Below are 23429 nucleotides of genomic sequence, written 5' to 3'. Positions count from 1 at the left end.
TTGTTTATTTCTTCATGATCAGTACATTAGGCCATACTGGGATATCTGTGAATACACACTAAATTTTAAATAGATATCATTTAAGTAGTGGCATGCTAATTAAGGCTCTTTTCAAAGCCAAGAAGAATCCTTTTAACAGATATTCAAATAACCAGCCTTTTCCCCATTTGTTGATGTATCATTTCTTGATGCCTGAGATCATTTGCAAAGATACTGAAGGATCATTAAACAACAAATCAGGTTACACAAGCACAGGCTTATTAGTAAAGTTCTCATTTAATAATAAATAACTTTAGAACTCATTTTGCTCAATCTACATTTGAAGGATTGAACTAAGGATTCAAAAATATGTCCACAAATCTAACACAAAACAGGGTTATTTCAAAAGATTACAAATTTCATCTGGCAAAAATCTAAGAGATGAGATTCTTCCCTAATGCTGAGAGAAGCATGACAAGACTGCCATCATGTGTTGAAAGAATACCATGCTCTTCCCCAACTTAACATATTCATCTAAGGATATATAATTGCCACACAGTTTCTAACTCCCCAAGTGTAATGGAAATAATATGAAAAAGACTGATACTTTTGGGGTTCTTTAATTTCAACATTTTTCTCACCCCCATCAATTTCCAGGAGAGTTATTTTGGGAATAATTTCCGAAATTATTATTGGCAATCAGCATTTTGAGCACATATTTTGCTAGCACATAACAGCAAAAGTGTTAAATAACAATAGCAATTAGCTGGATGTTTCCTGAAAAAAAATCAAAACAAACATCTTTTGCCTTGAATACCCAGATATTTGAGAAATAATAGTTTCTTTTCCCCTAAATATAATTACTTGTCTCAATTCTTCCCTTTGCTAGTATAGGCAATTTGTATATATTTCCTTGGCCTAAAATTTAACAGTTTTGGTAGAACTATAGCTCCCAATTAAGAGAAAAAAAAACACTAAAAACACTTAAATTTCCAGAAAAGGGGTTATTTTGCTTCAGGAGAGATTTGAGTAGTTTATTTTGCCCAATCAGATTCCTTCAGAATAATGACACATTCATATACATATATATGAACATTTTTTTCAGAAACATATATTACATTTTTTTTTCTTTTAAAATACCAGCTGGACAGGTATTTATTTACAAAAATATTCCATTACCTTATTTTAACTCTTTTGTTGTAATGACATAATTCAATTATATGAATGTAAGATAACTATGAAGTCTGACACATTGCAGTGTTTGCAACAGTATGCTTGTAGCTTATATGAAACTATACAGACAAATGGATTTACAATCTTATTTAAAATGCATATTCCAGTAATTACCTTCAAGACAGCAACTGAGGTTCAGCAAGACCAACTTTAAAAAAAAATCAGTGAACTAAAAAAAAAAACCAAACTTGCATGTACAGTATAAGGTATACGAAAGCTAGAACTCTACTTTAAGCATGCTTGCCCAGTGAATGGGCTATGGTAGAAAAACTTACTCTTGTTCTTTACCATATTAACTTTTGGTGGTGCTTTTACAATGAAGCAGTTGCATAACTGGAAAGCAGGATGTATCTCTTAGTTCTATAACATTTACTGGGAGTCAAATCTAAAGTAATATAGTACTTTTTATTTACAAAGAAAAAATGGATATACTTAAAACACAATATACCTCCTTGCATTGCCTTCTGCTATTTTCATTTTTCATTAAAAAAATTTTCATTTTTCAACGTGCATATCTTTAGCTGAATGTTTTAACCATTCATAATGAAAGTACAATTTTAAAAAAGCTATTTTCAAATGAACACACTTCTATCACAACTTGTTCCCATTTTAAGTTCTTGAGCCAAAAAACTCACACCAAATTAATACTGATTTATTCATAATCTATACACTATACATTTTCATCAATTATTATCCTCATGTGAAAAATACTGGCAAAACTGACATCCATTATTCCTCTGAGGTGTAGTCAAATCATAAAACACTTACTTGCTGGCTTGGAATATCATACATGAAAGAAAAAAAGGATATGCACAAGGGGTTTGTGGAGATAGAAACAAATAGCTACAGGATTTAGCAGCGGAGAGCAAAAGTTCTAACTATTTGAACTGGAAACAGATTGAAGTGGATTAATTCTCTTGAAAAAAATATTGTAAGCTTTTCACTTTTAATTTCCCCAAAACAAGTAATTTCTGTGGCAGTAAAGTAATTTGTGTCCACAGCGAAAATGATCATGACACACTTTATAAGAAATCATTCAAGTTCAGGAAAAGGTCAATTAACAAAAGCTGTAAATAAAAACAAACATTATTGTCATACTCATTTTCAAATTTTAAAATGTCCAACAATTTTAACATATGGGCAATAAATTTCAACCCAGGTGAATAAATAAATCATTTAATTAAAAAAATGCTATACTTTTCAAAATTAAAATTGGAAAAAAATTTACACAGAAATAGTGATTACTAATATCAAACAAAAAACAAATTCTATCAACTACAAAAAAAATCTCTTCATTGACAAAAATACATAAACTCTGTTTTAGTTTTTGGAAATTTATTTTAAAAATGCTGAAGAAAATATCTGAAAAACTATTTTTATATTATTTATATATTTATATTTTAAAACAAAAGTTATGGTAGGCATCCAACAGCAAGCTGCAGCTACTGAGAAAGATGTTGCAATCAAGTGTGTTTGTGGGTATTCCCTCCCAAAATGTTATAATTGAGAATGTTGAAAAGAGGGGTTAAAAGAGCTATGATATTATCCTGCCAAGTGTGTGAAAGATTTCTAGTGAAGTACGTTAGATTTTTAATTACTTGTATCTCGATATGAGATACGAATATATTTCTTATTATAAGCGTAAAACATAAATTTTTGTATGGATAATATACATACTTTTTAAGTACTCTGACTTAAACTTAACAAGTTCATCTTTTCTTAAATTAAAGTGTACATATATAAAAATTTCTTCTGAAAACTAAAAGTATATTCTTTAGCAGTATGTATAAATATAACATTATTATCGTATGATGTTGAAACAAATCTGAAAGTGTTACAATAATTTCAGACCAAAAATGCTGACACACAGCAACTGGTTTTATATGTATTTTTTATCCTTGAAAAACTTTCTCTCAAATGTTTTTAAACTCTTAAACATCTAATTTTCAAAAGTAAAGCTAGCTGCATGGCCATGATTTTGGTGTGTTTTCACACATGTACTATTTCATTTGAACTAGGAACTGTGGAAAAATCAAATTATAATAAAAGGTTTCATTGCTTAAAAAAGTGCAGAAAAAATTCAAGTTTAAATTCATGTAATATCAGTGCTTTTTATTAAGCAAAAAAAGGTTAAAATAAGTCTCTACCACCAAGAAAAAAAAAACCCATCACAAAAAAACCTTTGGATATAGCTTTCTAATTTGTCATGTGAAAAGTGTTTTGAGCAAACACAAATGGAAAGACAATACAAATCAGGGTAAAACTTTGAAATCTATGGTGTTGTCCAAATAACCACCCTCCTCCCCTTCCCACCCGATACTTAAACATATGGAACACTTTCAGACTTGTTGAAAACACACACATATTTACATCAAGAAACATTTAGAAGAATCTATAATTTGGCAGAATAAAAAAAAAGCTTCAGTTGAAAGCACTGAATGTAATTAAATGTGGTAATAAGCTACATATAACAGATAAATAAGAGTAGTTTTTATATTCCCATCAAAAAAAAAATTAAGAGAAACTAACAATAGTTCCATTGTATCTTTACTTATTCCTCCCAGAAACATCAAAAAATTTTTTTCTATAACCAAAATGCAAGTCTAGAGAATTATGATATCCCCTTTTCTAATGTCATACAGACATATTGTACAGAATTTTAAAAATATCAGCAAATACAAGACAGCTGTCTCACAAATTCCTTTCTAAGCGTATATATGTATACATATACATACATACACACATATATGCATATATGAATGAATTTGTTTAAAAAATGAAATGAATTGTGCATGAAGTACATGTAGAAACCGTTCGCTTTTTGAGATATTAACCAATGAATACTTCAGTGATTTGAAAGTTAGGATAGATAAGACAAAAAATAATATTAAGTAAGATATGAAAGAAGCATACTAAACATTTTTATTATTCTGATTCTTTGCTTTACTAATGTTTTGTTGTTGTACCTACTCTCTGCCTTTTTTTATTCGACTTGCTTGTAACGTTTTACATTTTTTTAAAGAGAAAAAATCTAAGTAGTTTCACCTCTTAAAAGAAAAACAACTTCTGTAGGTTAAACATTAAGGAATTGTTACTACTGCAACCTGTTTTTCTCACTGAAGATTAAGTAGAACTAGTATGAATTTTGCAGAATAATTGCTAAGGAATTGTGATCATTACCACAGGCTGTCTCTCTCACCAAAAACTGAATTAAACAGATCCCTGAAAAAGTTCCAATATTATGTTTAAAAGTGTATTTAGCTTTCTAATCTTAAAGTGAATTTTTAGTTTGCCACCTGTCAACTGACAGGAAGAAAAGGAGCCAAGTATTCTTTTGAGGTCATATAAAATTTAACAAATTTTCTTCATTTTTAAATTAAGAAATTAAATATTAGCTCATTTTATATATGATAGGTGAATTGAGGAATGAAAAAATTAACAGACACAAAATAATCCTGTGTCATGTTAAATAGCTGGTATCCACATAGGTGGAAACTAATAATATATTTTTCTTAGTGCTTCTTGTCAACTTTTCCAAATATGTTAAATTTTTCCATGGTATATGTTGAACTGTATTTTTCAAAGAGATACCAAATATGTTTTATGCTAATATAACACAGAACAGTGTTATAGGGACATATGAATGTGATACAAATAAATGCAAAATACAAATAATACAAATAAAGCAATTTTTGAATTATTACATTTTCATCATAGGGATAATATTAAACAGAATACCAGAGTGCAAATTCCAAAAAGCCTACATTGTTTTTGAATTGGTTTGAATCAACTCTTTTATATTATGTCTTTACCAAGTGATATTTAAAATTGACCTGAATGTAAACATTTTGTCCAGTAGTGCACTTTTTATGAGATGTAAACACAAAAGTTTCATTACGAAATGGTTAAAGAGAAAAAAAAAAGATGTTTAATAAGCCCTATACAGTTAAGGTGTTGTAAAGTAAGCCTTAATGACCCTATAGCAGAAAAAAAAATCACTTACATATACTATCAATTTGTGCTCTGACTATTCCTTAAAGAAAAAAACATGACAATCATTACTTACAGAACAAAATATTTTAATTTTATGAACATTAATTTTAGTGCTGTTTTTATGCACTTTTCTTTTACTGCTATAACAGAGCAGTCGAAAATCTCACTGTATTAAGTCTGTATTAATAATGTGAGATTGCTTCCAAATCTAATCAATCAGTCATTTCATTCCTGTTCTTAATGCTATACTGGGAAACCAGTACTTAATTTTTCATTGCTGGTCTTATTTGGTATTAGATCCTGGTACTGGAAATAATTTAGTTACCAAAATGTACATTTTCTTCTCTTTTGGCTCATTAAAATTTTGAAAGGACATGTACAGATTTATAATATATTAATTAATTCTACAGAAAATAGGTCATTGGATAGATTCACACAGAGTTAATTATTGACACTAGATGCTTGGTATTTTCCATGTGTTAACTATGTGCAGTAAGTTTTAACTGGCTCATCACCTGAGTGTACTGGTAGCAAATAAAGGGTCTTTCTCCCCTAATTATGGAGCTGCACATTTTACTGAAATAATGAAACCATTCTAGTAATTTTAATTAAATAGAAGCAAAGGTACATTTGGTTAAACATTTTATAAAAAATTCAAGCATAAATTAAAACCTTAGCCAATTTTAACATTTTTACAAATTTAACCAATAACTTTTTTGGTCAAAACTACCATTAGCTGAGATAATGAGAACAAAAACAACAGACACTGAAGTATTCTCCTCACCACAATGGAGGTTTTTCACTTTTCACACTGCATAGCCATTTTACAAAGAAATTTCCAGAAATATGAACAGTTCATTCATGTTCTTTACACTTTTCAATGAAAAGTGACTCCTCTCCTTGTTTTGTACTTGACAGAGTATGGATTGTATACAGGAATACAACAACAGACATCCAAGAATAGCCCATCCACAGGCCTATTGTATGTTTATCAATAGCCAATACTTTAACCTTCTCTTGTCTGGACAGACGGTAGCAAACAGTTCAATTCTTCTTCACTACTGATAATGACGACCAACTCACTTAAGGGGAGGGGAAGTTCTTGACAGTTGTTAATAGTTCAGTTCAATGATGCAAATATGACTGTTCTAGTTCCAGAACCCCTGATTTACAGCCTCTCATTAAAAGAAACTCAGCACTGATAGCTGACACAATAGCACAAAACCTCTAGGCATGTGAAATTTTAATAAAGGACTGATCCAAGACTGGCACTGCCATTTTGTGCCAATTTTCTCTTTTCCTCTTCATGTGTCCTGTGTGACCTGCTCAGTTCTCAAGCTGTTAAGTCATGGCTGGGACACACTTGGATACTCCAGTGGTGTGTGTATGCATTTTAAACACAATGCTCCTCAGTTAAAGCCACATGACTGAGGTAAAAACAGTGCATGATTGTGCTAGGAAAGAACAGTATCCCGTGATGAATACTCCTTCAATTCAGTCTTAAAGAAATTAATGGAAAGAAAAAAAGGGATTTTTCCCCCTTTTCCAGACAAAGTTGAATATAACAGGATTCTGGCTTTCAAAACTGGTACCACTTTTTATCTTTGTATTTCAGCATCATCTAGAGAGAGAGAGAAAGAGAGAGAGAGAGAGAGAGAGAGAGAGAAATAGTATATAGAAAATGGTCAGCAATAAAAATTTCAACTTAAAATTCATTAATTTATGTTAGTAACAGGATTATCATTTGAAGTTTGAAATATAAAAAAGTCATAAAAACTATTGCATAAATGTTTTAAAACTTTTTTTCACATTTAGAAATAGTCAAAGGGTATAAAAGAGAAACTTATCTAAGATGCAGGCTTGAGACAGTACTAAGATTACTAGGATAGTTCTCAGACAGTTTTTTTAGAATGAGGAAAAATTCACTTTTAAACCAACCTATGCTTTAAAGATCAGGAGGAAAAAGGCAGTGAGTTGGATTGACATATAAGACAGGTGGCCAGCCTGATTGGAAGGAAAGTATCAGGTTTTATGCAGCTCAGGAGGAATGAGATCTTGCTTAGATGTTCTTCATCTTTTGTCTTCTAATTATCAGAAGTAATGACTAAGGTATACACATTAGTGAGAACATACCACAAATAAAGTAGTTCCTTCTGGGCCATGGCAAGGATGGCATCAGGTGTTCTAGGATTAGGGTACTAACTCTATTTGGCTAATTACCTAATTACAGAGACATTTAGAGGGAAGGGAATTTTCAACAGAATTTATACAATAAACACAAATCTCTCTAAGCCTCTAAAAAAGTTTGTACAATATAACTGGAAAAAGCAATACCCAGTCCAAGACCTCCCACCCCCCACCCCCCAAATTCTCCAATGTACTTGAAGGAGCTTTGGTTTCATAGAAATATAAAATATGAATACTTAGAATCAGAACTATTAGGAACTATCTATTCCTAAACTCCTACTAGCTGCAGGGGGTATCGGAACCTTCAGTCTTAGTGTGAGTAAAACACGGAATATGACTGGAGAGATACAACTCTAACAAGGCTGGGAATATCCCTAAAGTGAAGAGTAGCAGTCTAAGGAATTCGGGATAAACACCAACAGGTAAGCTGCCCTCTAGTGACCACAATAATGCGCTCTTCACAGGAGGCCTTCAACGAGTGCCCAATGATATTTATTCATTCTCCCCATTAAACTGTATTGCTTTTGCATATGCTTATTTACACACAGTCCGCCCACCTCCGAACCTTCCCTACACCCCCACCCAAGAACTTGAGGGCAGTGACAGGGTCATTTTTATTACTGCATCCCCAGGCCCAAGGAACAAGTCCTTGCTTAGTGATTCATCCAACAAAAATTTTAATTGCATCCTTTCATTGGAGGTACCACGGTAAGCTCTATTGAGGATGATGAGATAACTGAAACAGTAGAGTCCTGATGCTCTGTAGTCAGCTACTGTTCCTGATACAACTTCAAAGCCTTACAAGCTTCAATAGTTTGCCAATTCATCTAGAACACTAGGTTTATTTACAGGGTATGAAATTATAGATAAATAAAAATGGGAGGAAAACTCTGGAGAAAAGTTGTTACATGTTTATTTTGGACATATTTCTTTGTGTGGCATGCAAACGAGGCAACTCCAACCTAACCTATCTGAACAATGTACTGATGCTAGAAAATGAGAAATTCACAAGAGAAAAGACACTGACACAGACTAGGGTCATCTCCTAAGTAAATTTAACTAATGTAAATTAATCAGTACAACAGAGAGACCAGAATCAAAAGCCTAGAAACTGCCTCACCCAACAAACATCCCGTCTGCTTCCCAAGTAGATATATGTAAAAGGAAAGGACAAAACTGATTTAGAACAGTGGTATCAAATTCAAATAGAAACACTGTCCACTACACCATGCATAAGGATCCCTTGAGCTGCATCTTGACTGAACCACATATTAAATTATTCATGTTTTATTGTGTTTTGATTTATTCTGAGCCACACTCAGGAAAAATGTATAAGAAAAAGTGAACTGTTTGCACAGCAAGAGAAAATGATAACTTACAGACACAGCCCACATGTTCTTTGGTATCTAAGTAATGTCAAAAGTGTGAAAGTACACAAGAATATTGGCTACACTTCTACAAAAAAGATTTATAAGAGGACATGGTCAAAAGTCACAGAGGATGAGAGGGTATGAAGGGACTATCACTTGTAATACTGGAAGGTGCAAATATAGAAGCAGAAGGCAAGATCTAAAAGCATTTCTTTACACAATGAGATGTTACATGTTTTGTTAGTACAATACTGAGTCTGATTAAGTTCTAGAATATAAGTTTATAGATACATGGTACCAGAATACCATCTACTGACACATGAAAATGCATCTGCACAAAGTCTGAGAATCATGGAGACACAGAACATTTGACATGGAAGGGCTTTTATAGGTTACTGAGTGAAAACCCTCTCAAGTTAACCCTCTCAAGTTACAGATGAAGAAACTGAGACTCGGCTTGCTTAAGTATTCTGTGCTCTTAGCGTGTGAGGCTGGACCTGACAAGAGCCAATATTTTCTGATATGAAACCTAAACAGTAACTTGTCATATTCAGCTTCATTTCTGAAGTTTTTCTTTTAGTCAACATATTTTTGCTAGGCATACCTCATGAGCATGTTTAGAAAATGATTCTGCACTTGATAGCATCGCGCCTGTCCTTTCTTCAAGATCACCAAGTTTCTGTCCTCTTTCATCCAGTGCCAACCTGGCTCGAGCCAGTTCACTAACTACGCCAGATGCTGCTCCTTTAACACCTTCAATACCACCAGGACCAGGGATGTGTTGAGCAAGACTCCTGGATGCCTTTCCAGATGCTGATTCTCCAACTGAACATATTCATTGATAAGACAACAAAAATTAAAAAAAAAAAATTCTTGTCATTCAAAATTCCAAATAATTTATAATACTCGTCACCATTTATTTTCTTTATTTAAGGGTGTTAAAATTTTTTTAAAAATTAGTATTTATTTGTGAATGGTTCACTGATACTTTTCCAATATTGATGTAACTCTATTGCACTGACAACATTATTCTAGTACTAGATATTTTGAAGCAAGTATACTGAAAAATAAACTTTGATAATAACAATCTTACTTAAGTGCACAAAATTCAAAAGTTTCCTTAATATGGGTGGAGACAGGAAAATACAGAAATAGCACGATTGTATTGTGTTGTACTTCTCTATCAATGATGATTTTACTATCTTTATTTTTAGTCAAATCCACCAATTCATAAGAGACTAGAAGATGTCCAGAGGAGGGCATCCAGGATGGCCAAGGGCCTTTCATGAGTCTAGGCTGAAAGAACAGCCATGCTTAGCCTAAAGAAAAAAAGACTCAAGGACATGAGAGTTATGATGAAGCATCTAAAGGGCTCTCAGGTGGAAGAGAACTCACATGTTTTCTAACTGGCATCAGAGGATAGAAGCAGGAGCAGAGGTAGAAGTTACAGAAACAAATTTAGGCTCGATATATGGAAAATGTCTTTCTTAAACTGCAGACCCCCAAACTCAACACAATATACCAGATTTGATTGAATTAAGGTAGAATACAGAGAGATCATTGCTTCCTTATTCCTGGAGAATTTCATACATTTAAGAAAATTTTGTATTGCTTAAATGTTTCGTTTTTGGTAATTTTTCTAAAATAAAAATAAAATAACTTACAGAGCTCTTCTCTGTCAAGGGACTGTGCACCACCTCCAAACAAGCCTTTAAAAAATCCCCTGTTTGGTGCTTCAGGTGCTTCTACTGGAGTGAAGAGTTCACCTAACATTTCCTTTGAAATAAAAATAAATTATAATTGTTAAAAGGTAGATGAAAATCTCTTAAGTGAAAAATGAAGCAATTCCAAAAAGGATTAGGGTATATTTTCAGCTTAAACTTATTTATAATAATGTTTACCAGGATTTACAAATAGATTGTATAAATGCATATTAATGATTCGGATGAACAAAACTCTATTCTACAAACGTATTCCTAAGAAGTTGGCAGGAAAGTATATTTTTCTAAGTTGAATTATATTTTTCTTATTGAATTTCATTATAAAACTGGATATACATTTAAATACTGCACAAAAATTGTAGCTAACAAAGTAATTTTAAAGATCATGTTCAAAAAGAAAATAAAACTTTCCAACAAACATGGAAAATTATAGTCAACTTAAGTTACAAATGAAATACAAACACTGTATTTACACTGTATGAGAGGTGACGATGTAATGGAGAAGACCATTGGAAATTAAATGTCTGAGCCTTGGTTACACCATAGAGGATCATTAATTTGGGAGTTTTACAGAACATTAGTGATTTTAGGTATGGAATGGAACCTATGACTTCTGAGGTGATTTCCAGCTGTGAACTTCTAGGATTTTATGATAATTCACTGTGTAATACTGAGAAATAACTTCATCTCTAAACTACACTTTTCTTATGTGCCAAATGAGACATCCAGCTCTGAGCTTTTATGATTCCACTGCTTATTCACCTGATACCTGGCCTCTAACATCTAATATACTAGAGATTCAATCTTTTATTCAGAGTGCAAAAATTCCTAATTATTCAAGAATCCTAATTATTCAAGTATCGTCATTCATGATAACAATTAGCCCTAGCTGATATTAGGAAAATGTACAGGAAATAAAGAAACCTATAATTACAAATAGGAGCTCACCTTAAGAGTATAGTGGAAAAAAAGAGTGGTAGAATGCTATGTACTTTCCTCAACAATATCAAAGCACTATCAATATCTCACTGCTAGAAGTACGGTGTATTTACATAGCAATGTCCTAGCATTTCTCTCTTAAGGAAAGAGAAGAAACCTATGATTTAGCTTGTTTTGGGAACTTGGCAGGAGGGTTAACAGGGGATCAGACTGACCTCTGAGTGTCAACTACAAAATCTGAGGATTTTTCTGAACTGTCAGTTGAGCTGAGTGTGCACACATTGAAAAAGTAAATTAAGGAAGGCCAAAAACAGCTAGAGATATCTTGACTAAGAACAACAGCATATTCCAACATTTATAATCAGTTTCAAGTGTCAGGAAGTAGATCAAACTCTTTTTCATTTTTTTAAGTCTGAATTTCTAGTTATCAGCTTTCCATTAAGACAGGATAAATCAAGAATGAAAAGGCTTTCCAGATGTTATAACTCCAACAAGTCAATACTAACACTATTCAGTGAATGTTCTGCCAATTTCTAAAATCAAAATTTAAATATACAGTAGATTATAATAAAGTATAATTCATTTGAGATTATGCAGTCTTTTCCAAGTACTATAAATGAGTAATAAAAAGATTTATAGTCTAGTTTAAAATGTCTACAGTTCAAATTAAAATAAAATGTTTCCATTTTTAACTCTTAGTTTTGCAAAATCTTTTTTTCCGAATAATTTCAGATATGTAACATTAATGTGGACCTCCACCTGATGAGAGGTCCAAGGAGCTATATTACACTATAATATCTTTGCTATTCCCACTAGTATGTTGGAAATACATTAAGGACAAAACAAAACTTGTAGTATTTAAGACTACAGAAACAGAAAAATAAATCTATTTACTCAAATAACATTGGTAAAAAATAAAAGTGAGTAACCCTACTACAGAAACCCAGAGATGGAATTAAACATGGAGATAGATCATCTCATCCAATTATTTATCTGACAAATAAATTCACTGTACAATATCGCTGACAAGTGATCATCAAGGCTTTGACTGATCCCCATCAGTGATAAGAAACTTACTGTCTACTAGACAGCTCATTCTATTTTCAGAAAACTTTTGTTAGGAAGTTCTATCTGAAATTGAGTCAATATTTGTTTTTAGTGCAACTAGTACTAATTTTGTCCTCTGAAGCCAAGGAGACTAAATCTAATTTCTTTTTTATGGTACTCTTTCAAATATTTCATGATAGCTACCATTTCCTCCATATCTCTGCCAACAAGCCATCTTCTCCAGGCTAGATATACCCTTCCTCATATACATACTTTTGAGTTCCCTGATGATCCTGGTTGCCATCCCCTGGGTATACTCCAGATTGTCAAGAACTATCTTTAAAAAGAGTAGCAAGAATTAAACACAGTATTACAGATGTGGTCTGAGAAATGCAAGGTAGAGTAGACCAAATACCCTATACTTCTTATACTCTATACCTCTTATGGCCTAAATTCATATTAGCTTTTGGGATAGCCACTTCACACTGTTGACTCATGTTTAATTTTTATAGTCCAATAAAATCTCTAAATTCTTTTTCATAATGAATCATAGATTCAGAGCTGAAAGCGACCTTTGAAGCCACTGAGTACAATCCTTTCATTTTACAGATGAATAAACTGAAGTGCAGAGAGGTGGTGATTTGACCAAGTGCCATTGCCAGGATTACTTTGATTCATTTTCAATGCTTTCTTTCACTAAACAATTATGTCTCTCTAGAAACATACAACATATCTTATACTACAGCAGGTCTTCACAATCTGAACCCGCGGGCCGCCTGATATTCTTTGGTGAGCTGCAGGTCTGTACTATAATGTAGCTTAAAAGTTGTTTTTAAAAAATGACTGAAGGACTTGACATTTATCCCTATCTAATTTAATCTTAGATTCAGTCTATTGTCCCAATCCATTATAGATTTATTAAGGAGAAGTAGTGTGATATTGTAGGTAGAGTCCCTAACTTGGAATTAGGAAGATGTGTTTTGTCACTGACTACCTATTTGACTATGGAGAATTTACTTAATCTTCCTCTGGGCCTCAGTTTTCTTATCTATAAATTGGGAATAACATTTATAGTACCTACAGGATTATAGTGCAGCCCTTTACAAATCTTAAAATGCTCCAAAAAATGTCAGGTATCATTTTTATTTTGATCCAGTCATCCAACAAACACATAAGTTATCCCTTCCAGCTTCATTTCATTTGAAAATTTGATAGTTGCCAATCACTTTCATCCTGGTCATTTCAACAAAAATGCTGAACTACTCAAAGCCAAAGACTGAGCTCATCCATATAGATCTGTTTCTATATTTATTGAGTTTTACTGCGTCAGAAATCTGGTCAGCACACTCTCTCCTGTTCATTGCTTACAGCAGAGTTTGGAGTGATAAGACATGGAAAGTTTTAGTCATGATCAGACGTCAGAGAATAATATGGGTATGGATCCTAATCAACTGACTCCTTTTCTAACTTATGGCTGGCAAGGTATAATTTTAGCTTTTTGTGATTCAAAGTTATAGTCTCAGAGATTTGCCTAGAGGCACTGAAAGGTTAAGTGACTTGCCCATAGTTAGTTTATGGCAGAAGTAAAATTTGAACCTAAATCTTCCTGACTTCAAGGCTACTTATTTCACTTAGAGGAAACTAGGAATTTCATAGCAGTTCTGATGTGCAAAATGATCATCCATTCTGGAAATAGGTATAAGACACTAATCAAAACACCTAGCAGATAGTTTATCTGAGATTTCCCTAAAGACACATTCTGCTCTTGCTCCACTGTTCAGGGACCAGGGAATTAACTGATCTTGTTCCCAAGTGCCCCAATTTTATTTCTTCCCTCAAGAAGTTGGGATCTCTTCAGGGACAAACATCTGCTTACACCCACTCCAGCACCTATCACCATATCATTTTATCCAGTAAAGCAAATTGACAAGGGTCCTGGAGCCAAACTGAGCTCAATCTATTCTCAGATTTTAAATGGGCAAGAACTTGGTTCACTGGCATGGTGGTATACATACAAAATAAATGCCTATTGGTCTACACATATTAATAAATAGAAAATCTTGAAAGGGAAAACAAAGTAATATCAGGAAGATAAAGGTACTAAAAACCTGAGGGGACGACATGGGGATCAAGAAAGACCTCAGGGTAAGGGGGGAGCATTTGAGGTGAACCCTAAAGTAAATAGGAATTGAACTGTCATAGGTGAGGAGGTACTACTGCCCACTGTAACACTCCCCTACACCACTACAAGAATTAGGTCTTTTAAGCTCAGAGGCCATGACTCCTAAGGACTGGTTGCCTCCTCTTCTATTTTAGGGAATTTATTTTAGGTGAATTCAATCGCACAATCACTGTAAGTCCCTAGTTGGGAAAATGCTTAACATTTAGGCAAAAGTTGGGCACTCTACATTAAATTTTCAATTATATCTATTTTTAGTTAACCCAGGGCCTCTTCAAAAATTCAGGCTACAACAGAAGTTTGGGAAACAAAATATCAGATTATGTCTTATTGTCTGTGGAATGAGAGGAAAAAGGAAAAAAACTGACCACTACTTGGGATATCCCTCTCACTGATGGCATCAGCCCGAATCTTTTGCCCTGAGATGGCCCTCCTTGATCCCTTCTCTACCATAGCTCAGTCCTACCTTCTCTTTCTTCTTTTGCTGGTTCTCCCTGAGCTGCTGGTTCTTTCTACATCAGTTTTCTATGGCCCTGTTCTTTGCTCTTTGCTTGCAGATTTTCAGAATCTTCACCTGGTTTTGAAATAGCTCCTCTTTTTTTTATGCAAGTTTATTAGAGTGTGGGAGTTTCAGAATTTATACTATTTCTGTGAGTGTTCCTTGTAGGATCACTTTCAGGTGATCAGTGAGTTTTCTTTTTCTACTTTCCTTTCTTGTTCTAATGCTTCGGAACACTTTTCTTGTATTACTGTATCAAGATTCTTTTTTTGATCAGAACTTTCAGGTAGTCCAATTATTCTTATGTTTTCTCTTCTTGATCTGTTCTAGAGATCTGTTGTTTTTCTTATGAGATGCTTCACATTCTCTTCTATTTTTTTCATTCTCTCTCTCTCTCTCTATATATATATATACACACACACACACAGATATATATATATATATATATATTTTATTCATCTCTTATAACTTCACTGGCTTCCCCTTGCCCAATTCTGAAGGAGTCATTTCCTTCTTTAAGATTTTGGATCTCCTTTTCTAATTGGTTGACTTTCTTGTCATAATATTCTTGCTTTCCTTGTATTATTTTTAATTTTTCCTCAATCTCTCTCATTTGATTTTCAAAGTCATTTTTAAGTTCTTCAACTTAAATGGCAGGTGACCATTTGACATTACTCTTTGGTGGTAGGAGAGGGTTTCTTTGCCTCAGTGTCCTCTTCTGAAGATGAACCTCAGTCTTCTTTATTCCCATAGAAGCTCTCTATAGTTGGATTCTTTCTCCTTTGCCTGTGCATTTTTTTTTTTTTGTAATAACTTAGTTTTAATAATCACCTCTAGTCCTGGGGTATGGGGAATGGTGCCTCTGGCCTCTGATCCTCTGCAGTTCTCTGTTCTCACCTTAAACTCATACCAAGACCTTGAGCCTCTTGCAAGTGCCCACACCAGAGGCTTCTTTGCCCCAACACTTCTGCACTCACCAGTCATGTACTGCTTCCTTTTTGCCCCTCACAGAACAGCTGGGTCTACTATTCCTTGTCAGCAGAGGTTCCTGTGGCAGTTGAGGCAGTCTCCCAACCCAGCTATCCTCAGGGATTGCAGCTGGTTGTTAAAGCAGACCCTAGCCTGGAGATGTTTACTCTTCAAAGGGAAGAAATCTAGTCCTGGGATTTTTCTTCAAGTCTTCTCTGATTGTCCCAAGAGGACCCCCTGTTCTGCCCCTATTCTTATTTGTTTTCACAGCTCTATGTTCACCCAGAGGTTCTATTTTATCTCTTTCGTGAAGGAAAATCTTGAGAGCTTGAAATTTTTTGACCTATTCCACCATCCTCCCAGAATCCTATTGTTCTCATCATTCTTTTTAAAAATCTTTTTGTCATGTTTATTTATTTTTAGTTTTCAACATTCATTTCCACAAAATTTTGAGCTCCAAATTCTCTCCCCATCTCCCCCCCATCTCAAAATGCTGTACATTCTGATTACCCCTTCCCCCAATCTGCCCTCTCTTCTATCACACCTTCCCTTATCCCCATCTTCTCTCTTTTCTTGTGGGGCAAGATAGATTTCTATACCCCATTACCTGTATTTCTTATTTCCTAGTTGCATGCAAAAACAATTCTCAACATTCATTCCTAAAACTTTGAGTTCTAATTTCTCTCCCTTCCTCCCTCCTCACCCATCCCCAGAAGGCAAGTAATTCAATATACGCTATATATGTGTAGTTTTGTAAAAGACTTCCATAATAGTCATGTTGTGTAAGAATAACTATATTTCCCTCCAGCCTATCTTGCCCCTCATTTATTCTATTCTCTCTTTTGACCTTGCCCGTCCCCAAAAGTGTTTACTTCTAATTACTCCCTCCTCCCATTTGCCCTCCATTCTATCATCCCCCACCCCACTTATCCCCTTCTCCCCTACTTTCCTGTAGTATAAGATAAATTTTCATACTAAATTGAGTGAGCATGTTATTCCCTCCTTAAGCCAAATGTGATGAGAGTAAGCTTCACTTTTTCTCTTTCACCTCCCCCATTTTCCCCTCCATTGAAGCTTTTTCTTGCCTCTTTTATAAGAGATAATTTGCTCCATTCCATTTCTCCTCCCAATATATTCCTCTCATCCCTTAATTTTATTTTTTTAGATATCATCCCTTCCTATTCAACTTACCCTGTGCTCTCTGTCTATATATGTGTGTGCATGTGTGTGTGTGTAATCCCTCCCAACAACCCAAATACTGAGAAAAGTTTCAAGAGTTACATATATTATCTTTCCATGTAGGAATGTAAACAGTTCAACTTTAGAAAGTCCCTTATGATTTCTCTTTCCTGTTTACCTTTTCCTGCTTCTCTTGATTCCTGTGTTTGAAAGTGAAATTTTCTATTCAGCTCTGGTCTTTTCATCAAGAATGCTTGAAAGTCCTCTACTTCGTTGAATGACCATTTTTTCCCCTGAAGTATTATACTCAGTTCTGCTGGGTGGGTGATTCTTGGTTTTAATTCTAGTGCCTTTGACTTCTGGAATATGATATTCCAAGCCCTTCAATCTCTTAACATAGAAGCTGCTAGATCTTGTGTTATCCTGATTGTATTTCCAGAATATTTGAATTGTTTTTTTCTAGCTGCTTGCAATATTTTCTCCTTGACCTGGGAACTCTGGAATTTGGCCACAATATTCCCAGGAGTTTCTCTTTTCGGATCTCTTTCAGGAGATGATCAGTGGATTCTTTAAATATTTATTTTACCCTCTGGTTCTAGAATATCAGGGCAGTTTTCCTTGATAATTCCATGAAAGATGATGTCTAAGATCTTTTTTTGATCATGGCTTTCAGGTAGTTCCATAACTTTTAAATTGTCTCTCCTAGATCTATTTTCCAGGCCAGTTGTTTTTCCAATGAGATATTTCACATTGTCTTCTATTTTTTTCATTCTTTTGGTTTTGTTTTGCAATTTCTTGGTTTTTCATAAAGTCATTAGTTTCCATCTGCTCCATTCTAATTTTTAAAGAACTATTTTCTTCAGTGAGCTTTTGAACCTCCTTTTCCATTTGGCTAATTCTGCTTTTTAAAGCGTTTTTCTCCTCATTTGCTTTTTTGGACCTCTTCTGCCAGTTGAGTGAACCTATTTTTAAAGGTGTTTTTTCTTCACCATTTTTTTGGGGGGAGGGATCTCCCCCCCCCCAAAGCTGTTGACTTGCTTTTCATGATTTTCTTGTATCACTCTCATTTCTCTTCCCAACTTTTTCTCCACCTCTTTTACTTGATTTTCAAAATCCTTTTTGAGCTGTTTCATGGCCTGAGACCACTGCATATTTATTTTGGAGATTTTCCATGCAGAAGCCTTGATTTTTAGGTTTTCCTCTGATGGTAAGCATTGTTCTTCCTCATCCAAAAGCATGGAAGGAAATACCTGTTTGCCAAGAAAACAGACTTCTATAGTCTTATTTTTTTTCCCCATTTTTTGGGAATTTTCCCAGACAGTTGCCTGACTTTTGAGTCCTTTGTCAAGAGGAGGGTATACTCTTGGGACCTGTAACTTCTCAGTTCCTCCAAGGTGGCACAATCAAGGGAGAGGGGTTTCCTCCTCTCCTGGCCTGTGCTCTGGTCTGGGAGATACTGCAAGCTTTTCTGCCCAGGATCTTTGAAGCTGTCTTTGGTGTTTGTGGGTTGAGTAATCTGGAAACTGCAGCTGCTGCCAGGGATTCTGCCTGTAAGCCCTGCTCATGCTGCATGGCCAAGGCTGGGCTGTGCTCCAAAGGCTGCACTCTGCTCTGAGCCTGGTGCGATTCCTGTCCTCCTTCCAGGCTGTCTTAGGCTGGAATTCTCTTTCACTCTGTTATTTGGTGGCTTCTGCTGCTCTAGAATTTGTTTAGGGTCATTTTTTACAAGAATTTTATGGGATATGGGGAGAGAGCTAGAGTAGGTATGCCTTTCTACTCTGCCATCTTGGCTCCGCCCCCCATCCTCATCATTCTTAACCCAAATCAGTTTATGATACTATTAATTACTGTCTCCTCCTAGATTTTCACTTGTTTCCTTGATATGGGTCTCCTCCCAATATTCTGGCTCTTTTCTGAGCCATCTAAACACTCCTTTATCAGATTCCTTTGCTACTCTCTAAATGTGCATGTCCTTCCAGTCTCTGTCTTGTGCCTCATCTTCTCAGAGATGCACAAAGGCCACTGAAAATGAAAGACTGGAGTGCTGTGCTCAAGGAGTAAGAAAGAGGCCAATGTTACTGGATTTCAGAATATGCAGAGGAGAGTAAGGTATAAAAAGAATGAAAAGGGAGGAAGGGGTCAGGTTATGAAGGGCTTTAAAAGCCAAACAGAGGATTTTTTATTTGATTCTGAAGATAATGGGAAGCCACTGGAATTGATTAAATGGGAGGGTGGGTGTTTATATGTGACATAATCAGGCCAGTGCTTTAGGAATATGAATTTTACAGATGAATAGAGGGTGGAAGAACCTTGTGTAAGTAAGACAAACCAACAAGCTGTAGCAATAGTCCAGGTATGAGGTGATAAGGGTTTGTACAGAGTACTGGTAGTGTCAGATAATAGACAATTTATTATTCTAGGCTAACTAAAAGCTGGAGACGTTTGTACTTTGTATGTAGACATTTTGGGGATGGGAGAAGGATAGCTTATAATATTTTCCCCCAAAAAACTGAGTTTATTGATATTCACTTATCAATTGTCACTTTCACCTCAACAATTCTAATGGTTCTAGAGATACTTATTGAGATCTTCTTGATAATGTAAAATAAATCTAATAAAATTTAAAAAATGGTATATTACTATAGAAATTTATGAGCAGAGCTAAATAAAGCCATCATTATGTTTACATTTTAATGAATAACATTTTCATTCATTAGTGTGTATAAGGTCACTCCATTAAAAGAAACTGAAAGAATGAAGGGTTTTTTTTTTTTTTATTTCTAAAGATTAAATATTTAGGAAAAAAAATAGTACATAAACCTAGTACAGAAAAATAAGTAGAATGAAAAGGAGTATCTACAGAAGTTTACCTTTTTGGGAATGTTGTAAAGGCTACATTTTCGTATGGACTAAATTTAAAATACAGGCCATTATTTGTGTTCAATTCAACAAATGTTTACTAAGTGTCCATTATGTATATGTACCAAGATAAGTATTGTGGATGGCTAAAATGAATAAATCACAATTGAACAGGCTAATAAACTATTAATGAAAATTAAACATGTAATCAAATAATTATAATATATAGTAATAATAGGCAGAATTAAATGTTATAAGAGAAGAACAAAGGATCTACTAAAAGGAGAAAGGTAAGAGGATGAAATTAGAGAAAGGTTTCATGATCAGATGATATTTCAGTTGGGCTCAATATGATTTCTTTTTGAATTATTGTTTTAGTGAATACTAAAACTGTTACCAGAGGAATATCACATATGAGTTTTTCTCAGAAAAAGATGAACAGTCTCCATGAAAAATCTTTATCCACCAAAACACAATCTAGGTTTTCCAAAATTAATGAATTGTGAATTTTCCCTCTCATATTTAATAGTGCATACCATAGAACATACTGAAGGATAGATATAACTTGTTTTAAGAAAAACCTGAATTAATAAAATATATGATTTAGGAGTATCTTTATTACATCAAAAGGCTGACAATGGTCTCTTTAAATAGTGTTTTTCTTAATACAAAGTAACGTTCAATTTGTCAGTTGTTTTTTTCTAAAGATTTACACATATTTCAGGAATACATCTATTTTGCAAAATGATTACAAACTGCAGTGTTTCTAACAGTGACAGTACAGTAAACACTTGGTAGGAGTCAAAGCTCCTTAGATAAAGAATGGTGCATATTTTCATATAAATAAGTCAAGGATTTAGAGAATATCTCTTTCCATTTTTCCTTCTCAAGTGTTTGCAAGTATATGTATATATATATCTATACAGATAAACTCAATTATCCATCTAAAAAAATCTAAAACAAAATTAGAATTCTCTCCAAGCTACACAATCACCTTTTCAAATAATATTTAATGTTTTCCCCAGTATTATATGGTTTACTGGTTTTGGCAATACAATAGTTCCTAATTCTTTAACTGGCAGGGGAAATAGACAGATTGGAAATAACAGTTTATACATATGTGCAGGCTACTAGATAAATCATGTAGAACAAGACAAGAACTTGGTACTACCTTCTCATTTTAGAGATGAGAAAAATGAAGTCTAATGAGCTTAAGTGACTTGTCTAACGTCAAACAGGTATTAAGTGGTGGGGTAGAATATAAACCCAGATTCCGATTCTAGCACTCATTCCATGTGAAACTATTTGTACAATACCCCATATCACACACAGATTGCATAAATGTCTTATTAGAAGAGTTTTTAAACTTGATCATGCAAGGTCATCAAACAAGTCATCACCATGATGTCAAGAACCAAGAGTATATGGATCCCCAGAGGAGAAACTATCTTTGAAGAAACTAATAATATTTTTGCCATTTACCTGGAGATTTTCACAAGTCTCTTGACTGTAGGTAAGTCTCTGAATTTCTGTAGGTGAGACAAGATACAATGCTTGCCCATTGTTAGTGAAGCAGAATGTTCTTGCTATCCTCATGTTGGTAAGTGGCAGGTAATACACATCCAATAGTGGCCTTAAACTTGGTAAACTTGAGAAAAAAAAATTAAAAATATTATTAATATTAAATAAGGGTAGAGTTTAGTCTTGAAAATGACTTTTTAAAGCTTATAATATCTTTTTTATCACTATTAACTAGATTAGCAAACCTGAACTTTAAAATATGAAACCCAATTAATATTAATAAAAGAAACATTTTAAAGCTGAAATTCTTTAAAAAGATGTACTGAGAGAACCAAATATTAATTAATTAATTTTACTTAACTAACACCGAGAAACTATTCTCTCTAGACAGCACTATTTTCTGGATGGTAGTCTGTAGAGATTCAACTATATATGTAAAACTGCTGCTGAAGTAGAATTCTTCTGTGTGATAAACATCAATTGCATCCCTCAAGATTCTATTCTTGACAGAGGGATGGAGTTTTAATTGCTTAGCAGGAAGTTACAATTACTATGATAGTATGTGATAACATCACTAGTACAGCTGTTGGACTATACCACTGTATAACTTCTCTTTATGAAGACAATAAATGAGTCTGATGGATAATTTACAGGTACCCCCACTTAAATTATTCCTTCCTGGAAAATGAAAGTCCAGGGCAAGAACTGTTTCTTGTTTGTGTATTTGTCAGATTCTACACAGAACATCTGCTATAAATGCCTCCTGAAATGTACTGAGGCTATAAATTAGTGACATAGATAGAAGATAATTGTTTTTTTTAAATAGTAACTTATGTACTCTGATGTAATTCATAGTCATATAACATTTATTAAACCACACTGTTAATATATTTTTTTAAATACTGAAACACTTTCCACCTCACGGTACTTTGAATGATTTTCCTTTGCCAATGCTTGTAAATCACCAGTTATTTGATATTTGGTGTTTTATGTGACACAGACACACAGACAACACACACACACACACCCCTCTCAACTCAAGAAACTCCAATGGCTCTCTATCACCTCTAGGATCAAATATAAAATCCTCTGACATTCAAAGCCCTTCATAAACTTAGCCTGTCTTCTTACACCCAACACTCATATTTATTATCAAGTCCTCTTTGATTCAGTGACAACAGCCTTGAGGCTATTCCTTGAAGAAGACATCCCATCTCTCAACTCCACATATTTTTATTGGCTGTCCTCCATGCCGAAAACGCTCTCTCATCATCTCCACTTGCTGGCTTCCTTCAAGTGCCAGTTAAAATCCCATCTTGTATAAGTTTCTATAGGAAGTCTTTCCTAATCCCTTTTAATTCCAGCACCTTCTTTCTGTTGATTATTTTCCTATTTATCCCATATAGGGCAGGAACTGCCTTTTGCCTTTTTCTTGTATCTTCAGTACTAAGCAAAGTACACAATAGGCATTTAAAGGCTTAAAGATTAACTGATTTTAGGTTAGGTGAATTTTAGTTAATTTCAGTTAAATTTTTTTATTGGTAGCTGTAAAAAAGTTCTTGTGGAATTATTTTAGAATCAAAAAGAATTATTTCATCATCCACTGAGAATTCCTTCCTCATCAAAGAGAGGAGGTACAACAATATACTGTAGAAACGAAGACTAGACCGTGGGTCCCGATCACAGCTTTTAAACTTACTTGTCCATGGTCATAGAGTAAGTTCCCAAAACTCTTTGATCCTTAGCTTTATTAG

The 23429-nt window shown here is 34.1% G+C and overlaps 1 protein-coding gene across 5 annotated transcripts in view; it reads right to left on the bottom strand.

The window, feature by feature from the left end:
• Positions 1-259: 259 nt before the first annotated feature.
• The window catches only part of STXBP5 (syntaxin binding protein 5), a 214530-nt gene continuing 191360 nt past the window's right edge, over positions 260-23429 (bottom strand). For all 5 annotated transcript variants that reach the window (XM_072643665.1, XM_072643662.1, XM_072643661.1 and 2 more), the window contains 4 exons: positions 21637-21802; positions 10427-10538; positions 9367-9587; positions 260-6826 (listed from right to left, as the gene is read on the bottom strand). In XM_072643665.1, the coding sequence (XP_072499766.1) occupies positions 6785-6826; positions 9367-9587; positions 10427-10538; positions 21637-21802 (541 nt within the window). In that variant the 3' untranslated portion in view covers positions 260-6784. The remainder of the gene's footprint in view (positions 6827-9366; positions 9588-10426; positions 10539-21636; positions 21803-23429) is intronic.

The sequence above is a fragment of the Notamacropus eugenii genome, chromosome 2 (genome assembly GCF_028372415.1).
Source record: "Notamacropus eugenii isolate mMacEug1 chromosome 2, mMacEug1.pri_v2, whole genome shotgun sequence".
Classification (NCBI taxonomy): Eukaryota; Metazoa; Chordata; class Mammalia; order Diprotodontia; family Macropodidae; genus Notamacropus; species Notamacropus eugenii.
Note: the sequence above shows the minus strand (reverse complement) of the source record. Positions and strands in the feature narration are given on the sequence as shown.